Source organism: Daktulosphaira vitifoliae, unplaced genomic scaffold (genome assembly GCF_025091365.1).
Source record: "Daktulosphaira vitifoliae isolate Bord-2020 unplaced genomic scaffold, ASM2509136v1 Scaffold_3, whole genome shotgun sequence".
Classification (NCBI taxonomy): Eukaryota; Metazoa; Arthropoda; class Insecta; order Hemiptera; family Phylloxeridae; genus Daktulosphaira; species Daktulosphaira vitifoliae.
The window spans coordinates 27,923,163-27,946,913 of record NW_026099574.1 but is presented as its reverse complement, the minus strand read 5'-3'; the positions used below and the strand labels follow the sequence as shown (position 1 = coordinate 27,946,913).

At 26.3% G+C, this 23,751-nt stretch overlaps 3 protein-coding genes across 6 annotated transcripts in view; 1 reads left to right on the top strand and 2 right to left on the bottom strand.

Annotated features, from left to right (window-relative positions):
• Positions 1 to 1,481: 1,481 nt before the first annotated feature.
• Positions 1,482 to 11,390, bottom strand: LOC126903333 (glutamate receptor ionotropic, kainate 1). 2 transcript variants are annotated; one of them, XM_050681481.1, is made up of 17 exons: positions 11,190 to 11,390; positions 8,049 to 8,204; positions 7,803 to 7,987; positions 6,788 to 6,951; positions 5,195 to 5,336; positions 5,017 to 5,127; positions 4,873 to 4,896; positions 4,648 to 4,800; positions 4,355 to 4,573; positions 3,999 to 4,290; positions 3,789 to 3,927; positions 3,526 to 3,663; positions 2,809 to 3,007; positions 2,502 to 2,733; positions 2,330 to 2,445; positions 2,099 to 2,254; positions 1,482 to 2,037 (listed from the first exon to the last, which is right to left on the bottom strand). In XM_050681481.1, exons 1-17 carry the CDS (start codon positions 11,260 to 11,262, stop codon positions 2,005 to 2,007), a joined length of 2,532 nt encoding a protein of 843 aa, XP_050537438.1. In that variant the 5' UTR covers positions 11,263 to 11,390; the 3' UTR covers positions 1,482 to 2,004. The 2 variants fall into 2 exon arrangements, with proteins under 2 accessions (XP_050537438.1, XP_050537437.1); XM_050681480.1 differs by lacking the exon at positions 3,526 to 3,663 and adding an exon at positions 3,189 to 3,329 and having other exon boundaries at positions 1,488 to 2,037.
• Positions 8,076 to 23,751, bottom strand: part of LOC126903332 (cytosolic 10-formyltetrahydrofolate dehydrogenase) — an 18,940-nt gene continuing 3,264 nt past the window's right edge. Inside the window, exons 8-16 of one of the 2 annotated variants that reach the window (XM_050681478.1) lie at positions 22,397 to 22,676; positions 21,611 to 21,945; positions 21,351 to 21,544; positions 21,091 to 21,284; positions 20,906 to 21,025; positions 20,580 to 20,830; positions 18,657 to 18,856; positions 18,498 to 18,594; positions 8,076 to 8,204 (exon numbers count right to left, since the gene is read on the bottom strand). In XM_050681478.1, the coding sequence (XP_050537435.1) occupies positions 18,539 to 18,594; positions 18,657 to 18,856; positions 20,580 to 20,830; positions 20,906 to 21,025; positions 21,091 to 21,284; positions 21,351 to 21,544; positions 21,611 to 21,945; positions 22,397 to 22,676 (1,630 nt within the window). In that variant the 3' untranslated portion in view covers positions 8,076 to 8,204; positions 18,498 to 18,538. Of the gene's footprint in view, positions 8,205 to 18,458; positions 18,595 to 18,656; positions 18,857 to 20,579; positions 20,831 to 20,905; positions 21,026 to 21,090; positions 21,285 to 21,350; positions 21,545 to 21,610; positions 21,946 to 22,396; positions 22,677 to 23,751 lie in introns of those variants that run through there. The other variant, XM_050681477.1, reaches the window with a different exon arrangement.
• Positions 11,433 to 18,578, top strand: LOC126903335 (cell-death-related nuclease 7). Of its 2 annotated transcripts, XM_050681483.1 has the most exons (10): positions 11,433 to 11,521; positions 11,788 to 11,902; positions 12,999 to 13,021; positions 16,880 to 16,921; positions 16,979 to 17,153; positions 17,245 to 17,485; positions 17,542 to 17,745; positions 17,958 to 18,063; positions 18,132 to 18,273; positions 18,385 to 18,578. In XM_050681483.1, exons 5-10 carry the CDS (start codon positions 17,001 to 17,003, stop codon positions 18,487 to 18,489), a joined length of 951 nt encoding a protein of 316 aa, XP_050537440.1. In that variant the 5' UTR covers positions 11,433 to 11,521; positions 11,788 to 11,902; positions 12,999 to 13,021; positions 16,880 to 16,921; positions 16,979 to 17,000; the 3' UTR covers positions 18,490 to 18,578. The 2 variants fall into 2 exon arrangements, with proteins under 2 accessions (XP_050537440.1, XP_050537439.1); XM_050681482.1 differs by lacking the exons at positions 11,433 to 11,521; positions 11,788 to 11,902; positions 12,999 to 13,021 and having other exon boundaries at positions 16,706 to 16,921.

Here is a 23,751-nt window from a genome sequence, read left to right as displayed (position 1 = left end):
TAAACGTAGCGCCGTTATGATTTGACTGCGGAGTCAATTTGTTTTATTTTAAATTATAATAATATTATTTTAATACTACAATATACAAATGACGGGTGAACCGAAAAGTGCGGATTAAACAAAATAAGGCGCTGGTAAATAACACAGCACGTGCAGCGAATATAAGTCACAAATGAACTGGTTTACATAGTCGCCGACGTGTCTCACGGTGCTGCACCCCCTGACCTGTCCTATCTACTGACCGCCGGACAAGACAAACTAGTGTTATCGTCAACACTGATGAGTGCGACGGTGGACAGCTGATAATCACGACCAGATAACGTGGTAATTCACTGTAAATGAATAGTACGCTATTACAGGTCGTGTCATCCTACAGATTTTGAAAAGTCTTATGACAATATTTTTCTGGATTAATCAAATATATAACATGAAATTATAAATAAATACTTTAACTAAACTTTTAGGGTTAATTTATCATTATTATAAAAACGACACTATTCAATCTATTGCTATACAAATTATTTTGTACGTCTTAGAAAAGTAATGAATAGATAAAAATAATTTAAATTCTATCTTATTTAGTATTATATTTCATGTTTATTTACCAAATACAGTTTCATTAGATTCATCTAGATTTATTAAATATGGATTTATTAAAATAAATAAGTATATAAAAATGTTTCTTTGAATTATTATATACTGTAAAATAAGATTAAAATGGTAATTTAAATTATCAGCTAAATATATTATATAAAAAATAATTTAAAAAAAGAATACTGATTATTAAAATTTTTCAGTTATAATTAACTTATAATATAATATACTATCAATGTTTTGAATTGGCAAAAAGTTTAGATTATTACTTTTTTATTGCATAAACATCATACTAAAAATATAAGTTTTATTATACGACTACTATAGAATTTTACTAAAAAACTGTAAAATAATGTTTGATATAGTTTTACTTATAATATATAAAATATATAAACACATTTGCTGTATTAAATAATCAATTTTTATAAATAATTATGAGTTATTTTATTTTGTTGAATTTAAAACCAATTATAAATTAAAAAAAATGAAAATTTTATCTATATTTCATTGAAATGCAAAATTCTTTTTAAAGACTTAAAATCTAGGAAATTGATTCAGCATATTTCAGGAAAAAAGTTATTAATTGTTAATATATATATATATACGAGTACATCGCACAGCATTTTTATCTAATTAAAAAATAATATTTATTTCAAACTTAATTTTTTCTCATAAAAATTTTAAAAATCATACAATAAATATTCAACGAAGTCAATACAAGGTTAATTTTTAATTATTCAGTTATGTAAAGATACACAAAATGAATAATTCATCTTATAGATAAAATATACTTATAATATATATATACAAAACAGAATACTTTAATTTGGGTGTAATTAAATCACCATATATTTTACATTTATAACATAAATATTAATTTTTATAATTTTGTTACAAAAAATGTGTATAAAAACAAATACAAATATTTACATACCTTTCAAGAATCTAAAACTAAATACTTATACTTATATAACAGTAAACAATAGAATCCATCATAACATATGATTTATCCAACGCTTGATTTGATACCTCATATATTTTTTAACTTTTGATATTTTTAATAGAAAACTTAACAATTAGACAAATTATAACATTTAATTATTTTTAATACGATCGCAAAAAACGCAAAATTCTAAATGTATATTTGAAATTCAAAACAGAATAATTCTGTTTATATAATTTAATGCTTCTTTTACATAAAAACCATACTTTTTTCTCTAGGTAGTCATTTTTTCTAGTCATATAAAAATTATACATAATTATTTTGTATTTTTCTTTAATAATTTTCAAGTTATGCCTAATATTCAAGCCTTTTAAAATTACAAACGTATACTCGAAGCGCCACTATTTCTTTGATAAGTAAATTTTTCAGAATTTTAGATATTACTCGTATCTTTGGAAAATTCTATTTTATTTCCTATACTTTGTATGATATTTTATTATCTGAAACAATATATAATAAAAAATAATAATTTAAAATATTAAAAATAAATTATATTTTTACCCTTTCTTCAACTGCTATTTTTCTAGATTTCCAAACAAATTCAAAAACAGCTACTACACAAGCTACGCCCATTCCACCCATTAAAACAACAAATACTCCACCAACATTAGCCAATCCTAACTCGTTTGCTGCGCTATTACTTTTTGATGCATCATCCTGAAATTTAATTCCACAAATCAATTTAGAGATAGTAATAAATCATTAAAAATTATATTCTTATTATTGACTCACACGGCAAGCACCTCCTCCGCGTTTCTCTTTCCACCACTTAGTTTTTAGTTTGAGCAATTTACCTTCTTCTTGTAATTTAAGAACAGCTCCACTGATTGCTGTTCTATATGGCGAGTCTATTTAAATGAAAAAAAATTAATAAAATACTTTATTTTATAATAAGCAAACTTACTTGGTGGTAAAGCAATGCCATATCCTTTAGAATCCAACAAGCTTCCAATTTGAGTAAGCTCACAATTACGTTCAATTACGTACTCAATACTGGTTGATTCCATTAAAAACGCATAGTTTCCCTTACCTTTAACGACTCTCTCGACGCCCTCATTATTCGATTCCATGAAAACACTAGGCCTTGAAGATTCCATAAATGACCACATCCTCTGATAGGTAATAAAATTGGAATCCTGTAAATCCCATCAAAAAATCACCAGATATAGAGACATATTTTGAAACAAATAATTTTAAGTTAAATTCTATACTCGGAAAAAAGCCGCAGTTGATCCACCACGCAAAGCACCATATTTTATTTTTGTCTGTTTTGCCAAGTCTTCAGCGCTTTCGATTGGAGAATCCATTCTTTCTACAGTTAAAAAAGCGGCTAAATTGGCAGTATACGAAGAAATCATGATTAATGTGAAGAACCACCACATTCCAGCCACTATTCTAGTGGAAACAGCCCTAAGATTAATATTATGAATAATATTTAAAAAAATGTTTAATAAACAAAACATTTTTAGTAAATAAGCATTAAATGAAGTTGGTTATTAACTACAAAAATGTCTAACTACATTGAGGACACGAGTAGAATGATCGGCTCTCTGAGCCGAAATATCTTTAAATCACATGCATAATTACTCACTTAGGCGCCATTTCTGATCCCTGTTGCATCAGAGAGCCGATTGTAAACCACAGAGAATTGTTCAAAGAAAATTTGTTCTCAAAAATTTCCGGGGCATCAGAGTTGCAAGGATTTGAGTTTTCCCATTCATACGGGCTAAACCTAAAAATGAAACATGCAAAATCTACAAAAGCCATTTAAACTATGTAGAGTGCCATTTAATGTATATTTTTTTGAGCATCTAATCAATCACATTCTTTTTACATATTAGTAGTACATTTGATATGATACAACAATTATTTATAATTCGCACATTCCGTGATCTAGACTAAGAACTTCTTTTATCACGTGGCCTTACTTAGGTAGTATATCACATCCCTGTTGCATCAAAGATCCAAATGCAAACCACATACAGTTCATCAGAGTAAACTGATTTTCTAGATTATCGGAGTCTGGGTTACACGAGTGTGAGTTGTACCACTCATACGGCGTAAATCTTTTTACATTAAAGTATCACGACGATTTATATGTAATTACAATTAATTAAGGTATAACTTTATAATAATTTTAATAGTTACATGTCTAACTTTATATAAATAAATTCAAATAAAAATATTTTACCTTGCTAATATATAAAGCAAAATAGACACGCCTAAATAAGCCGTTGCCATGTAAATCCAAACATCCAATGACAAAGGTGATAAAAATGAAAAAAGATTGGGTGGTTGTTTGATTGGTTTACGATACAATATACTAATGCCTAAGATAACAAATAAATTACGGAATAATTATTTAAATAATTAACTCATTATTAACAATTATTTTAATTACCTAAGTTCATAAAGGGCATAGTAAAATCAACTGCTTGTTCACGTTCATAAGTTATTGTCAAATCAGCAACGACTAAATCAGCTCTTTGAGATAACAGTTCTCCCATCATTCCATCCCATTCTTTTGTCTCTTGATTGTATGAGCCATAGCGTCCATCTGGTACAAGTTTTAGTGTATAATTGAATCCAAGCAACTTAGAAATCTCATAAATCAAATCTATAGCATAACCTTCAAATTGGTCATTTCCAACGAGTTTTTGACTAGACTCCCGTCGCATAGTGTAAGGAGAACTCTAGAAGTTAAAATTTTTAAGTAAAAACGAAATAACGAGATCATATAATCAATTAAAAGCTTACCAACATCAGAGTGACTACTAAAGTTTTATTATGTAGATTATCCACAATATTAGAGTACGCTTCCACAAAAGACCTCGTAAAATTTACACCTTGCGTAGAATTCCAAGTGCCAACTTTAATTAAGCCCTCTTTATTTACTTCAACTACATCTAATTCAAAATCAGTCCTGAAACCTTGGTTGTCAAATTTTATAACACCAGTCAAACCACTTATCTCAACCTATTTAAAATAAATAATTTGAAATAAATGTTTTAAAATTTTAATATTATGTAAAAAGTATATCTATTATTTACAATTTTCATGTAGTTTATTAAACTGTAACCATGAGGCCATGTATCAGAAGCATCACAACTCAACGGTTTTATATCAATCTTTTGACTACTATCCAAATCGTGAAGCGCTCTAGCGAACAAATGAACTGCATCATAAATCAACGCAGTTTCTGTCTAAAAAATTGATAAAATAGTATTTTTATTACAATTGCTTGAATTAAAAATTATCAATTTTATATTACTTACCGATAGTACAGTAAAGTTTTCTTTCTGAAAACATTAAATCACTAGATTAATAACAATAATCGTAATTCAATAAATTAATAATACTTATTCATAAAAAATTTTCTTTCAAAATTTACAAATTTATTATAATTTCTTTTTCTTTACCCATTGTTTCAAAACTTTTTGTATCATTGGCCTATCAGGGCTAACTAATCGAAATCCAGTTATGTTTGTACCTCCATATTTGAATTCATCCAAATCAATAGTATGTAAATCCTATAAAAAGGTTCGATTACATAAATATATTCATATATAGTAAAAATAAATATCATGATAATCGCACCAATGAAGTTATCAAATAACTATGATAGTCGCTCATCATACCAATCTGTTGAGCTTGTTTCAAAACATCGTAAATTTTTTCAGTCGAACAATCTAATATTATATGAGATTCAGCTGAATTTTTAATTTGCTTTAACAATGGCCTACAAATATAAGTAGTAAATATAAATTTTAAAAATACTATATTGGTAGGGCCAAATCTTAGATTTAAATAATAATAACTTATGATCTAATAAAAGAAATGAGAAATTAAAATTAAGAGATCACATGTATCACACATTTTATGTAATACAATAGATTAAATTTAAGATTTTAATTGATTATCAAATAGTAATCATAATTATTTTTTCAAAAAATGGACATTTTTCATTTTACTACATAAGGGTACAAAATGCAATCATCACTAAAAGTACAATTTTTTTTTTTAAACTTAATGCAAAATTCATATAAAGAGCACAAATTGCATAAAAAAATTTAAAAAAATAAAGTATATTAAAAATATATTTTTAATTCAAATAAATAAAAAAAAAAATTTTTGAAGTATAATAAAAAAGGTAACATTTAATCAATTAGTTGATAAAAAAAAAATAAGAGATATTTTTGAACATTGAATGTTTTTTGCACTAATATACTATTTTAACTAAATTAAAATTTACATTAATTCGTGTGCAAAAAGTAAGCACACAAACTGTCTTATTTGGAAGATTAATAAAATATTCACAAAAATTATATTTCTTATAGCTATAATTTTCACATCATTAAAAAAAAATCTCAAAATTTGATATCATCAAATAAAACAATTTTAAAAACTATATCATTGCAAAAATAGCGTGTACAAAAATAAATAAACTGGATTCCATTTATTAATTTTAACATAGAATATACAGAATAGACACTGATAAAAATGTATAAAAGCAATATACAGAGTGATTAATTGACCATGAATCGCTTAAACAAAAAATATAAATAATATTCAGCATTTTTTTTTTGGTTGATAACAACTTTTTGTCGAGTATTTTGGAAATTATAGACTTTTGTATACTTTGACAGGAGAAAGAAAGAGACTAAAAAATAACTATTGATAAAAATAGCAACATCGACGTATTACCTCCCGTCTCTATTTTATAATTCTAATAACTCCAAAAATACTAGTCCAAAAGTTATTATCAACCAATCATTTTCTTAATTAGATCATTTTCTATCAAATAAACTAGTTAATAATGTCCGTTACAATTCGAAAAATTAAAGTTGACACCCTTATAAGGTATGAGGGATAAACATAAAAATTACTTCATGATTCATGATACATTTTGAAAAACTTGTACCTAAATGAAACCAAATAAAAATATTATTATTAATAATATTTTTATTTTATGATTATCATCGAAAAAACTGAAAATAAGCGTTTTTTTTTTAAAAATCATCAAAAATAGCAAAAAAAAAGCATTTTCTAGCAAATGCTATAAGTCCCGAGCCCTGGTTATCACTAAAGTAAAAACGATAACATTATCTACAGAAAAATGGCTACCAATTGTTATTTACGTTAAGAAGTGATATTAATTTGACATTTTATTAAACATAATTGTATACAGACCTATGATCTCGTCCTGAGCCCAATTGTCTTATAGTAATTGGATAGGCGGACATGGCTGCATTTCTTGATTTTAAAAGCTCTTGCAACCTTACAAGCCCTTCATTGTTTTCATAAATTATTGTAAATGATTTCCATCCCCATTTTTTCACCAAATCCAAATAGGCCTGATAAAATTTTTAAAAAATATAAAATTTACTATACTGATATATTAGTTTGTTGCGAATCTGAGAATGTATTAGTTTTACTATGATGTGTATTTTATTGTATCTGTTACCACTTTTTCTCAGCTCTCATCAAACTGATTTCTTTCAACGATACGTTATAAGATCATAAATCGTATCTAGTCGAAGACATTACCCTCAAAAATTGAAAAAATTTTCTTCGTTCCCCGTAAATGGGAGAAATCTCCAAAAAAATTACAATTTTAAAAATCAGTAATTTTTTATATTTTTTTTTTCTTAAAACTACCATAACTTTTTTAAAAATGACAAAATCGATATAATTTATTTTTATAGATGCATGATGTCTTTACCTATCATTTAATTAATTTTTTTTATAAATCTGACCCTTTACCTGCCCACAAAGGGGTTTAAAATGACAACTTTTTCACAAAAAATTAATTATTTCAAATTTACTTTTAAAAGTGTTTCGTAAATACTGATACTTTTATATATATCTTAAATTAAAGCTTATGTAATATACTTTAATATGAAAAAAAAAATTCGTACTTTATTTTGTTTATATGGTGAAAACGGACATCAAACTTAATAAAAAAATACGATTTTTGTAAAATATTATTTTTTATATTTTTAACTTTATAATGCTATAAACTTTTGAACAAAGTATGGATCAATATAATTTTTTTTTATAAATACATGAATTAATTACCTATTATTTTTTTTACTTGACTATTCACCTGCCCACGGGGGGATTTTAATCACTATAAGATATCATTATACTTGACCCACGCCCCACTGTACTAGGTTTTTGAAATTTAATTCGATGTATGAATTACCTTAGAAAGAGTCGTTGGATGTGGAAAAAGATTTACTAAACAACTCTCTCGTCGAAGTTTATAATCCCAACGCGTTTCCAAATGGGGTATTTCCATTGTATCGCATATTGACTGAACATGGCTTGCTATTTGAGATGATTGCGGACCAAAAACTGCAGCTACCCCAAGTCGAAGGAGACTGCACACTGTTATAATAATAAAAGTTAAACTTTTTTATTTTTATATTTTTAAAAACAGACCATTTACCTCTTTTAGAAGCATGAAAACTATCTTGCGGGGAAACTTTTTCGATTTGTCCTGTCAAATTTGATCTACTGAATATGTGTCTGTTAGCATTTACATCTTGAATAGCATGTTTGAAAACATTCTCTTGATTTAGGTCATTTGGATGAAATAATCCTCCTTTATTAGAAAAAATAATAATTCGTCATAATTTATTTTAGTAAGATGACTAACATTTCATTTCACAACAATAAGTACTTCTTCGAAGTACAATATTTTTTTTTTATTAGTATAAATTATCTAGTGTTAAGTTTGGCTTTAATACGTAGCTAAGAAGCTATTGAATTTAATCTGCGTGTTTTTTTTATGACAGTATATACGATACTCCTCTTCGATAACACCAATATGTTCAACGATATGATAGATGTTGGTATAATATATTTAGTTGAAACTATTAGCGTCATAATTGTAAAAAAATTTACCTCAATTCTAGATATAAAGGGAAATGTCACAAAAAATTACAATTGTTATAAAACAGTTTACGGCGATACTTTTAGTTTTCACTTAATTTTGAAATAACTAATTAAAAACTAAACGGATTATTCCAAATTTTCTTTGAAAATACTTCAAATATTAGCCTTGCCAACGACATAAATCTTATTATTTACCAATGTACCTTTTACCCTATTATGAGGGTTTAAAAACTATATCAAGTGGCGTTGTTTATTTTATTTTATTTATTTATTTATTGACGCCCTTATCGGGCAATAGAGTGTACAAATTATTTAACATAAAGTATTCACAAATTTATATTAATAATAATAATACATAATGCTATAAATTTTGGCATATAGATGGCATAAATTTATAAATATTAACTATTATACAAATACAAAGACCGAAGACTAGATTCATTATCAAAGTTAAAATCAAATGAAATTTTGTTACTTTCTCTTATCATTCGACTTATGGGTTCATTATAGCTATACAATTGAGAGTGAAATGACTCATAAAAGGTAGTCGCAGAGCGTGTATTGATAGTAGGAACATACCAATTTATTTTTCCAAGAATTTCAGGACAATTTATTTTATTGTTTAATAACTTATATATGAAGGAAACATCATTAAATTTTCGTCTCGATTCGAGAGATTGTAAATTCAGTTTAGATTGTAGATCATCAACTGAAATGTTTAACCTCAACTTAAATATTACAAATTTTAAAAAATGAAGTTGTAAATTTTCTAATTTACGAATATTGCAAATTTGGTAGGGGTTCCAAATTATTGAACCATATTCAATACCTGAACGAATAAGTGAACAATATAATGTTTTTAAACATAGTATGTTTTTAAAGTCCCAGCACTGTCGTTTTACAAATCCAATGAGTCTCATAGCCTTTGAATAAATATAGGATACATGATCATTAAATGAAAGATCAGTGGAAAAAATTATACCTAAATCTTTGATGGTGGAAACTACTTTAATTAAATGATTATCTAATGAATAATTATAAATTAAGTGATTTTTACTTCTTGTAAAAGATATAGCAGCGCATTTATTAATGTTAATTTTTAATCTATTATTGATACACCAACTAGAAAAGCTAGTAAGATCTTTTTGTAGTTTAACACAATCTTGCATTGATTCAACTTCTATATACATTTTAAGATCATCAGCGAATAATGAAAATTTACAATATTTAAATATATTTTTTACATCATTAATGAATAACAAAAAAAGCCATGGAGATAAATGTCCACCTTGAGGAACTCCCGAAGTTGCAACAAAAGAGTAAGATACAATATTTGATAAGGTTACCTGTTGGGTTCTATCTGAAAGGTAGGATTTAAACCATTGAAGCAATGAGCCATTGATACCAATAACACTAAGTTTATTTATTAAAAGCTGATGGTCAACAGAATCAAATGCTTTTCTAAGATCAGTATAGATAGCATCAACTTGTTTCCTTTTTTCAACAATACTTAGGATTTCATTGTAATACACTAATAAATTAGTACAGGTCGATTTCCTCTGTGAAAGCCGTTTAGCAGATTCTTTGCAGCTCATCACCGCTTCGGCGAATGCCTGGATGGGAGATCTTACTCTCTATTATTAGATCCACCATAGACCCGACTCGGAATGTGGACCCTAGTTTAGACTTCGAAGAATATCGCTCCTGGGTCCACGCCAGACGAGGGGTGTAGGGCGTGTCAGCATCTCCCATGCGATCCAAATAGTTATCGTACGTCGGCGCAACTGATTTAAAAATACTGCGAAGGTACTCGTTAAAGCAATCATAGCCGGTCATCACCTACGTGAGACGGTAAATCATCTCACCATGTGTACGGTCCATCCACCTCGCCAAACGGTCGGATCCGATGAGGGACCTGGCCCACTCCCCTCTCGTTTTTTTTGAGAGGTTAGCTTGCCACCAGACCATTGAGAGATAGCCGGTCCTAGGAATTGAAGGACCTGCCGCGTTCCCGGCGACCCATTCTTCAACCAACAAGTGCGCAGTAGTGATGACAAAATGCCGCCGCCATTCCGGATACCGTTCGGTTCAGAATGCCGCAAGATTCTACACCCTGAACAGGGATTTCTTGTTTTTGGGCGAATACTCAAGATTATCTGCCCAAATTATGGACCTGTACAAAAAGACTGATTCTACGATGCTGACCAAGAACCTCGTCGCATCTCCCTTAGCCCCTTCAAATTAGGTATGAATCCTACCAGACTGTTCATGATCTTCTAGGCTTGTTAGGACGCACGAACGATGTACGATCCGATCATCAGACGTTTGTCGATGATGAGCCCTAAATAGGTCATGAAGTCCTCTAGCGGGATCTCCGTCCCCAACTTAGTAATCCGTAGAGAATAGAATTTGTATACTACTTGAAACCTCCATTAAATTAGACCTAATAACTAATGAAACCTAACGAAAAAAGAAAAACTATATAAAAGCTTTATTTATATGAATTCAAACCGTTCTGACAACGATTTCTTTTAACTGCGTCATACTTTTTATATAGAAATAATACATACACTTTATTATTTCTAATATTTAATTATAAAATAAAAGCAATTTAAATAGTAAATTAGTCAATAATAAGTTATAAATTATTCATTTAAATAAAATTGTAATTATTTTAATTTTTTTTACTAACCGACTCTGATAATATCCGGTAATGCAAGCACCTGACTAGTACACAAACATAATAACCAAAAATTTGACGTCATGGCTCGATCGGTTTATCCAGTAGATAATAAATAAAAAAAACGCGTCATTAAATTAGCTACCAAATATACACAGACAACAATATCTCACAAGCTTTAAATGCCTACTAAGAGGGATGAAGTTTTGAATTTCGCGTTTTGATCGTGTTTTGTGGAATCACTTGCGCCAACTCGGAAATTCGGAGTCTGTGCAAAACACTAGTTACAAATCGTTCGTGTCACGATAAAAAAAAATTAAAAATTATACGTCATAATTTAAAGGGTAAAACACTCAATCACAACCGATAAATAATTTCCATATACACTTTTCTTTTTTATCTAGAATCTATATTTTTTATTACCCTACATTTTTACTTGAATAATTTTTAAATATTCACAAAAAAATATACAGTAATATCTTTTATATAATTTTTAAGTTCATAAAGCTTTAATATAGCAATTTTAATTTTAATTTTTAAATAGATGGCAAAAATACTAGCTAATTACATTTTTAGAGAAATTGTAAGCAGTTTTTCTTTTTTTTAACAGAAGTAGTTGGATGCGGTTGCTATTAGCAACGCTATATAGTCTTCGGCCGTCGCTGGATTATAATCGATCCGGGAACTGAATACACTGTACGAAATAGAGAAAGCCATGTTTATATGTATGTAAAAGAACTATGTTCAACTTTAATAAATAAATATTATATAATATATAATATTTTAGATTATATATATTATATATAACCAATAGTGAAAATTTTAATAAACAGATAAAAATAAAGAAATAGATAAAAATTGATTAAGTTAAATGTTTGAAGTAAAATTTTTCTTTTTTAGAATGTGCAAAAGTAATTTTTTTAATTATATATTTTTTGAAAAGTTAATGATTTTATACAATAATTACTTTTTTTTATATTATCTAAATAGTAAGAAAAGTGATCTTGAGTGACCATTAGGTTTGATATAAAAAGCTCAAATTTAGACGGATGCCTTCTTTTTGTGTTTTTGGTAAAACAAAAAAAAATTCTTTTTTGTTTTTCAATCTTTTTTTTTTTGGTTATTCTATTATATATACTAGTGACAATTAATTAAAATTATAATTCGATTTATGAGGCACATGTCTATGGCTATTTTCAAAATTTGATGTGCCACTTAGAAATTTTAGGCTGTCATTACTATTAATAAACATATATATAAAATTAGATAAAATCAATGATAATATCATAAAAATAACAAATTTAATCTAGATAAATTAAACCTTTAAATTATAAAAAAAATATTAAATTGCTAAATACATAAATGTATTTAGCGAGTGATCTGTTTAAATTACGAAGACATTGAAAAAAATTAAATTTCTTTTTAACTATAATATGTATATACTCTAAGCAGCATTACATATTTTTCAATATACAATAAGGATAAACAGTGCCGGGAGCAAACGTCAGGGCAAACAGGGCACTTGCCCCGGGCCCCGCGGTTGGCTTAGTTTAATTTGTCTTTAGCCTATCTAATTTTTGTCGGTTGAGCAAAAAAAAAAAGGTCTTTAAAAAATTTTAACCCAGAAATAGAGATAACTACTGGGGCTCCCTCACGACTAACTTGCCCAAAACTTTGCGCCAGCACTGAGGATAAAGTAACTTATTTCTTATCGTTCTAAAAAGAGTACACTATTACAAATATATTACATTTATTTTAGCTATATAAATAAATTAACATATTAAGTACAAGCACACTAATTAATTTTGATTTTAATTCTAGCGATAATCTGGAGTACAAAATAGGTAAGTGATATTTTTGAAAAAATTAAATAAATAACTTAGTGTTAAATAAATAAACACATTTAAATAAACTGAACACATTTTTTTACGCTAATAATAAATAAAAATTCTAAAATAAATAAAATAATTCTAATAATTTTATAAAATTTCAAAATGTTCAGTTAAAAAAAATTCTTAAGTAATACAATTTTTGAAATAAAGTTAATCTAAATAAGCACAAAAAGTGACCTTACTTAATTTATGTACTAGATTATGTATATAAAGTCGTTAAAAATATTTCTGCTTACTATTCAAATTGCTCGTCATAGGTAATAGACCCACACAAAATTCTCACCTAAAAGTTACCTTATTACAGAAAAATTTATGAACAGCAAAAATCGTAGTTTTTAAATATTTTTCAATAGTTTTTTGTCCGTTATAGTCTGATGTTATGAAATTATTATCATTATCTTAGATTTAAAATTTTTTAAAAATTAACTTATGTTATATTTATTTTTGAGGTTACATTGCACTAGATCTCAAGATTTTAAGATTTTTTGAAGGCCTTATATTTTTTGCATGTTTAAAAAACTATAAATCATGCCATGACTTTTTTCTTTTAAAAATAATAACATTTTAGTTTTGACATGAAGTAGGGAGGTATTAATTTTACTATACTACGTTTTTACAAAGATGATAATTAACTAGTTAAAAAGTTAAATTTTAAACACTTTTTAATTTAAATTTTTTAATTTATCGTTAAAACAACTTTTTTTAGTTAATTAGATAATAACTATCAGGCAAATATCAATAATTTTAAACAAATTTTTAGTTGTAACCATGGTCTTAAATAAAAATAATACTAAAATCTGTGATTTACAATTAATCTGTATTTTTCTCGATTAAAAACTATCATACTAAGATAGAATAGCATAAAATATACACAACACAAATATAATATATCAATTATTCACATAGTAATATTAATGTGATATTTTAAATCAATGTTATGTTTATTACGAGATAAAATTAATTATTATTAAGGCCACTCACCTGCTTTCAGATTTGAGAATAATTCTCAAATAGCTTAAATAGAGTGTTGAGTGTCAGTGTACACTAATATATACAGTAGATTATTATGATTAAATGTATTTTAATTAATTATCATGGTTATTTGGATACAGCTGAACTAAATTAACTTTTCCTTTATTCAAAAGAATAATTTTATTTAACAATAATTATAATTTTTTGGATTTTTTCAAGGGAGGGCAGGGAGTGAATTTTTAACTTGTGGGTTTAGTCCACAAGCTGTAGTAGTGTAGTTCAAAAATTAGGAAATCGAAAGGAAAAAATATCACCCATAATGAGATACTTAAACTAATTAAAAAATTAAATGAACTTCTTTTTTAACTGAATTAAGTTTGTTGCTTTTATATTTAAATTAATTAGTTAAATTTATAATTTGTTAACTTTTAACGTGTCAGCATTGTTCCTATTTAACTTGAGTTACCTAATTATTTTAAATTATACTACCAATCTTTGTATTTTTATACATTTTTTTAACGCGTGTCGCTTTGTATGGTTAGCTTTAGTTTAATATATCGATCAGTGGATCTAAACTTAATAAATATTTATTTTAATGAATTTTCTTCAAAAGTTGAAAAAAATTATTTTAAATCCAAATAATTGAGAGTGATACAGCCAAAATTTTTTTTAGAGGCCTCAAATTTTAACTTGCACCCTGGCCTCTTAAACATAGATCCAGAACTGACGACTAGGGCAATGCCGTTGCGTATACAAAAACTAGTCAATTAGTAAGACCTCGCGATTTTTGGGATCATCACGTAAAAAAATGTAGTCATTTGATTTGATAATATTTCTCGTACCCTATAAATCATTGCAACAGCACTGGACTAGGGTAAACTATCTTTCACGATAGTATACTAAGTTCTAACCTAAACCCAAGCACTCCACTCTAATTTTACCTAATATGACACAGAAAATATCACTACTAATTTTACTTTCAAAAGAGTCTTTAGACAGTTGGAATAATAGCATAAAAACACGTAAACACATGATTGATAAAATATATAGACAATGACCTGAAAACATTATTTAGAACACTTTCTTCGGACTTGATTCTATAAAAAAATAGGTCATGGAACAATTAATTTTGCTAATACAATCTCTGGTCAATTATTAAAATACTTCAACGCATTAACATTAATAAAAATAACAAAATTATTAAACAATAGATTTGTATAATTAAATTGTTCAGATAAAATAAAAATCTAAAACACAATTTTTTGCTAATTATCAAGAAATTCTATGTAAATAATATTTTAAAATACCTTTACAATTAATCAAAGATTAAAATATTCAGAGTAATAATTTTTGTCTTTGTACTTCATAGAAAATAAAGTTTCTTGATTAATAATAATGTTAATTCTTAATAAAAATATTTATTTATTTGAATAAACGCCCGGTAGGCTCAAGTACAGGTTAACATAGTTTACATAATAAGTAATATACAAAATAATTGCGATCATAATATTTAGGGGAGGTACATATGATTAATAATGCAATAAATATACGAATAAAATTAATATTATTTGGACAGATTAATAATTTAAATAATAACGTTTTAGATTTGATAGATTATCAAAAAAGAAATCAAAGTTCGGTAAATTACCTAATGTTAAAATTCTATTAAGTGAATTATTTTTACATTAGTTTGTGCGGTATAATTTAATATGGAAAGTATGGCATGACCGTGTATTATATTGTGGTACGTGTAATGATACACGATCTAAGAGAGGAGGGCAGGAGATGATACCATTAATTAGTTTAAATAAGAAAGATGTGTATAACATATTACGACATAATAATATAATAAGATCAAAGAAATATATTAAGAGATCAAATTTGCCAAATATTAGATACTAAACAAATTTTTAATAATGAATTAATGAACATTTAAGTGACGTGTTTTCTCACGTTACATGTTGTTCTATCTGATTTAAACGATGGTCTTTCAAAATTTCTACTAAATGTCTGCCTAAAATTAAATTTTGAAGGGGCTAGAATAATTCTTAGCAAAGTGACTATTAGGGACATCACTGTATGATTTATAACGCCATCTGTTGGATGAATATTTTTAAATTAAAGTATAATAGATAACAACACTGATAAAAAAAGTTAACCAAAATAAATAACGGTTGCTTTAAGATTTGGAATAATGCTTCAATCTTTTCTATTCCCCCTAATCCCTCCCGACGGAACTATTTTATTTTATGCAAATTAGGACTCAAAATGTCTCATGACATTTTAACATTTACACATATTTAATACAATTTAACATTATTGAAAACCTAAGTACCAAATATTTTGAATATTTTACCAAATAAAATGTTGATGTAAAATCAATATCTATAAATAATAATATTATTTAGTAAAGCAAATATTACTCAAACATTGGTAATACCCTTTGCTTTTGAATTGTAACCTTGAGTAATAGCACTTTGATCAAAAAAACTAACTATGGAATTATTTACTTTTAGGTTTCTTACATACTTATATTTTATATAACAAAAAAAGAAACATATAGTAGTAATATTTAAATTACTACTATTAGAAAAGATTAGATGGAATTTCATTGGAATATAAAAATATATATGAAATACTATATTTATATTTGACCCTTGTTCAAATATAAAGATAAGATAGTATTCTTGTTTTGTAGACAAGTTTATAATCAGTGTTCATTCAGAGCTACACATTCACTAGCTATTTTTAATACTAACTTATTTATTAAAAACATCAAGCAAAAATGAAAGCTCTATTTTACACTTCAATTTTTTGTATGTTTGTGAACATTTTTAGCCTACTGCAGTGTAGAGATCCAAATGGTCAATCAGTAGATTGGTGAGATGACAATTAATTTCATTAAAAATAAAATATTAATGAAAATAAAAATGAAAGGTTTGCAGCAATAAAAACACCTATGCTTTCAAATAACTTATCCGATGGCACAAAATACATTTATATGGATTCAAACAACCCCAGTTGGTCATACCATAATGATATAATAACAGAAAATTCTGCGATTGGTCATAGTGTCTCTCAAATGTATGCAACTTCAAAGATGCAAAATGATGTAAACATTTTTAACAATTTTAGATAATAAAAATATTTTCATAGTTTTGTCATAAAGTAAATATATAATTTAATTTGTTTATAATTATTAGACTTTAATGTGGTTAGTTTATAATGATGAACCAACAAATGGACCAACGTCTGAAATATTGGGACATACAAAAGGAATCGTAGTAGGCAATAAAGACTCAGGTTATTGGCTAGTACATAGTGTTCCTAAATTTCCACAATTACCTTATCAGAATAATTCATATACTTATCCTAAAACTGGAATAAGATATGGTCAAAGTTTTCTATGTCTATCTATGCAGCCTCAAGATCTAAATAATGTTGGTATGTTAATAATCTATCAAAATTCAAACATCGTATTTTATTATAAATACAAACAGGTAACCAGATAATCAATAATGAAGCTTTAGTATATGGGAGTCACTTTGGAAGTCATCTTCAAAGTATATATCCTCAGTTATACAATGCTTCAATAGCACATAATGTGCCAAGCAATAATAGGGATCCAGTAAAATTAGCATACTTCAATACAATCAATGGTTTCAAGGTACTGTCTATATCAAAAAATAGACATTTTGGCAAAGGTACTTAACTGAAAATAGATTATCACTATTTATTAAGATTGAATTAAAAAAAAAACAATATAAGTTATCATAAATTTTAATAATATTTACTGAAAAAATAACTTAATTAAGGTATAAAAAATGTATAAAAATAGTATTTACAATAATAATAAAAAAATGAATTAGTGTAGTTAAAAATGACACTAACATAAAATTGATTTACAATGTCACAGATTTATATGAAGATTTGGTAACCAATATTGCACATTCAAATCTTTACACAGAAACATGGTTAAACTCAAAAGACAGATTTAACTCATCGTGTTCCAATAAATTTAAGTAAATGAAATTTAGAAAAAATTAATAGAACTATTAGTATAACAAATTTTTTTTTTTTTTTTTTGAAGAACAATGAATATTAAATCAATAGTCATGCAGAATATTAAAGGTATAAAAATATGGTACAAATCATCAAAAGATCACTCAAAATGGGCAATTAGTGAAAACAGTTCGAATTCATTAACTTGCATAGGTGATATTAATAGAGCAGTAAGTTTATATTGACATATAATAATTTTTTGTTAGCAAAAATAGTAAAACAAACTACTTTTATTTAAATTTTTATATTATTAATAATTTTAATTTCTTTATTTTTTTAAGCATGATCAAACTCAACGTGGAGGCGGTACAGTGTGTATAGATTCATTGAGTATTTGGAAACAATTTCAGAAACTTATACTAGACATAGAGAAATGTAATGATTAATTACTCACTCCCACTATTATTATAATTTTTTTTCCTTTATTCTACCAATTTAGTATTCTATTGTAATACATTTTGTTTTTAAATACTCATTCAATGCTTCTTCGCCTAAAAAATTGATAAATTTTAAAATGATATATGTGTTAATAATAAAAAGATGTAAAATTTACCTAAATCTTTGCCAAAACCAGATCTCTTAAAACCTCCAAATGGAGCTGCGACATCTGTTTTATTATAAGTGTTGATAAATACAGTACCCGCATCAATTTTTTCAGCAAATTTCAATGCTTTACTAATGTCTTTTGTGAACACACCAGAAGATAACCCATATTCAGTAGCATTGGCTCTTTTAATTACAGCATTTAGATCACTAAAAAATAACATTATAATGTACTTACAATGCTCTTTGGCTCAAGACAGTACATTATATAATTAAATAGTTTTAAACATAATGAATAAAAATTAATAATTATACAGTAAAGTAATTAAAAATAGGGTACAAAAATAATAAATTATCATAAAAATGACTACATAACTACTAATCATAGATAAATATGTCTTCTATCTAAAAAAGTTTTAATTTTAATATGTTGTTTGGTGTAGTGTAATATGAAATGATTTAGTATTTAAATGGGGGAGATGAAAATGAATGAGATTAATTAGTAAAAAACAAGATATATAACTATTAACATATTTATAAATAAAAGCAATATCAGTAAACTTTCTATAACTGGCATTTAAACTTAATTGGTATTTTAAAATTGTAGGTTAGTAGCTACACCAATAGTAATTATTTTATACCCAATAAATCGTAAGAATCATCTTTGAGTACACTTTAACATTTCAATTATACCAAATTGAGAGATGCTCCAAATTATTGAGGAATATTCTAATATTGGCCAAACTAAGGCACAATACAAAACTTATAAGCGAAGCTCACTTTTAAACTTTTTAGAGGTTATTATGATAAAACCCAATGTTTTTTAAATTTTTGTAAAAACATTATTAATGTGATCAGAAAAGAATAGTTTGAATTAGAAATAGTGTAAATTTTTAAGTCATTCGCAGAAAAATAAAATTTACTATAGTGGACACAGTTATATATATCACTAAGAAATGATAAAAATAACAATATAAATAAATGGTTACCTTGAGCAACACCTGACGGTAGTACAAAGAACTTATTTAACAACTGTTATTTACTTTAACTTTTAAGGTAACATGTAAACCAAGTTAATAGGAATCCAGAGATATATAAGGACTTCAGTTTCTTTATGAAGACAGAAAGGTTGACTGTATCAAAAGCCTTACTAAAATCATTGTAGACTTGGAACCTGGTTTAAACTTATAAAATTATATCAGAGTAAAACATAGCAAATTAGTCTCCTTGGATAATCTAAGTCTAAAACCATTTTGAGTATAACTAATGATGTTCTTATGACTGTAAAAAGTGTTAGCTCAATGAATTTTTCTAACAATTTGGAAAATATAGAAAGTTTTAAAATTGATTCTATAATTGACTACTTCACATTTAAAACCCATCTTATGCATTATATAAAACTATGTTTCTACTAATACGGAAATACACTAAAACTTAAAAACTAATTGAAAATGAAGCTAATGGGTAAAGTTAAAGAGTATTTACACATTTTTAAGAGAATTTCAAGCAAAACATTAGAACCCAGACAAAGATTAACCTTAAACTCATCAAGTGAAGTAATCACTTTGATCACTGGAATAGTTATGTTAGCAATGCCTATCAAATAAGATATTATAAATTTTTATTTATTCCTTTTTGAATTCAACAGAATAAGAGCCTGTTATATAACTTTTACAATTATTTTTGTAGTTTATATTTGTGTAGATTATATAGCATTAAAACAACTGCCGGTATTAGAAGGTCAATCAACAAAAGTGCACAGAAAATTAAGTTGAAAAAAACACGGTATAAGACAGAACCCATAATCAGATCCCAATTCATTTTCATATAAGTTGATAATGTGACACGTAGCTGAGAAAAACACAATACTGTGACAATACTTATTAAAAAAAATTATTTTGGAGTTGCATTTCGCTTTCATGTTAGATTTTACCTTCCACTAAATCTTGAAATCGCCATAATTGGACCAAAAGATTCTTCATGAGCTATATACATATGATCTTCAACACCAGTAAATACAGTAGGTTCAAAGAAATAACCAAGCCTATTTAACTGTTTTCCGCCAATTTTTAAAATAGCACCTTCATCTTGACCTTTTTTACAAAAGTTGATTAATTTTTGTAAATGAGCTTTGTGATTTTGAGGACCATGATGGGTATCACGATCCAATGGATTTCCAATTTTCTAAAATTACATAGAATATACTAGAGCAATAATAAAATCAATTATTTTATCTTAAAAATTACTTATTATACGTACAATTTTTTTAATCTCTTCAATAACTCTTTCTACAAACTTATCATGTATGTTAGATTCAACAAATACCCTACCTGCAGCAATACAATTTTCTCCTTTATTGAAAAAAACACCACTCATGCTCTAATAAATCAAAGTTAATTTTAATTAACTATTACTGTTTAGAATTGAGTAAAACTTCAAATTACAATTTTTACAGATCTTTCTAAATCACAGTCATCAAATATAACTAATGGCGATTTCCCACCTAGCTCTAAAGAAATTTTTTTAAGATTTGATTCTGCAGCAGCTTTCATAATAGAATGGCCCGTTAATGTACTTCCAGTGAATCCTACTTTTCTAATATCTGGGTGTTCTACTATTGCTTTACCTACTTCAGAACCTGAAATCAACATTTTTTTTTTATTAATGTTACTTTTTCATATTTAAATAAAATATGAATAATAACCTAATCCTGGAAGAATATTTATTACTCCTGAAGGAAATCCAGCCTCAACAGATAATTCTGCAAACTTTAAAGAAGTTAATGGAGATAGTTCGGTTGGTTTCATTACAACTGTATTACCAGCTGCCAAACAAGCAGCCATTTTCCATGATAACATCATCAATGGATAATTCCATGGTGTAATTATGCCACATACCCTAAAAAAATTGTATATCAATAGTTTAATTTTCATGAATATTTTTATATTATTGTTATAATCATACCCAATTGGCTCTTTTTTTGTGTAAGCTAAATTTCTATTAGGTCTGGCATGAGATATAGGTAATGTTTGCCCATGGATTTTATCAGCCCAGCCAGCAAAATATCTCCAAACATCTATTGACATACCTATGTGAGTTTTAAGAGCTAGTGTATAAACTGCACCAGAATCTATTGACTCTATGGTTGCAAGTTCTTCTCTATTTTTATCAAGTAAATCAGCCACTTTATACATTAAAGCACCTCTATCTCGTGGATTCATTTCTGACCATTCACCATAAAAAGCTCTAGTAGCAGCATTAACTGCTTGATCTACATCAATTTCTGTAGCACATTGAACCTATTAAAAAGTGTAACACATCCAATTTGAAAACTCAAAACAAATTAAAAAAAAAAAACTATTTTATACTAGTGTATGTTAATTGAAAAAGAAGTTATAATAATCATTTTATACTATAGTTTTAATACTACATAACAATATATAACAAGATAATATATAAGATAAAAGGATACAAGTGAATTATATACCTAATACAAATATTTGAAAAATGACTAACTTTTGTAAAGGATTCAGCTAACAAAAATATTTAAAGTAATTTCATTAGAAACCTTGAACTATTAATCAAAATACTTCTAAAATGATAGAGAAATAAATGAACTACATTGAAAATTTAAATACATTTTTGTATTTATCACAAAAATTTTATCATATTAATTGGAATAAAATATAATAAAAACAAATCAAATTCACTAATATAGTATAAAAATTAGATATCAAAGTACATAACTACCGAACAAATAATAGATTCATCTGCAGGATTAATACAATCAATTGTTTTTCCAGATTCTGAGTTAACAAACTGGCCATTAATAAAAAGTTGCTTAGCAAATCTTAATTTCATATTGTTAACATCCATCTCAACTTGATCATATTTTAATTGTTTAATAGTATCAAATGTTCCTCTAGATCTTTTCACTACAGAATTACAAAATTCATTAAATACTGGAGACATAAACACATCATCATTTTTTAATGTCAATTTCAGTTTTTCTTTTATCTCCTCAATTAATCTAAAAATTGTTAGAAATAATTAAAAATTGTTGAAGTGAAACTTCTTTAAAGTAGTCCGAAAAAAAAAATTATTGTGCATGACAGGCTGTAACGTTTGGCTGTCACGGATTCTATTGTTTTATTAGGTAAGCAATCAAAATTCTATTGTTCAGCAAATGTAAACGTTCATCAAACGGATACCATTAGGTACATGGTCAAATTTTTATTGTTCAAAGAATGTAAAAATTCAATAAAGGCGTATATTTGATAAATTTATACATTCAATAAACGTTAACATTCAAAAATTGCTTGCAATTTAATGTAATAAATAAATATTTTGAATTTTAAATTCATACAACTGTATTTGTAATATTAAAATAATTATTTTCAATCAACATATTATTTTATTACTTATTTATTACTAATACATAAAAATTTATAATTTCTTTATTTAATTCACTTAATTTGAATTTAAAAAATACAATGTATTTTTTTATTATGAAGAATTTGGCAAAATTATACATGGTGTTCAGTAAATAAGTTAATAAGTCAGTTTTTACAAGCAATGAGAACAATAAAAACTCATTTCCTTAGTTACTAAACACCTATATAAATAATTTAATAACGAAAATGCTAAGAACTGACAATTGCATAATGTAAAATTAAAAATTAATGCACTTTAAACAACAATAACTTTCGAACATAAAGTGCTACATGTTAAAAATTGTAGTATATTTAAATTCATTTATTTTTATGATTACATTAATTAAAATAAAATTTTTAATGGTTTTCAAAATGGTATACAAAATAAATATATTTATTATAGTATTTATTTGTATTTTAATTAAAATTAAAATTAAAATAAATATAGATATAAATAATATTTATTATTTATATTAATTTTTAATGTTATTTCTTTTAATTAATAATGATATAAGTAAACTGTTAAAGAAATTTTTTTAAGATTTGATTCTGCAGCAGCTTTCATAATAGAATGGCCCGTTAATGTACTTCCAGTGAATCCTACTTTTCTAATATCTGGGTGTTCTACTATTGCTTTACCTACTTCAGAACCTGAAATCAACATTTTTTTTT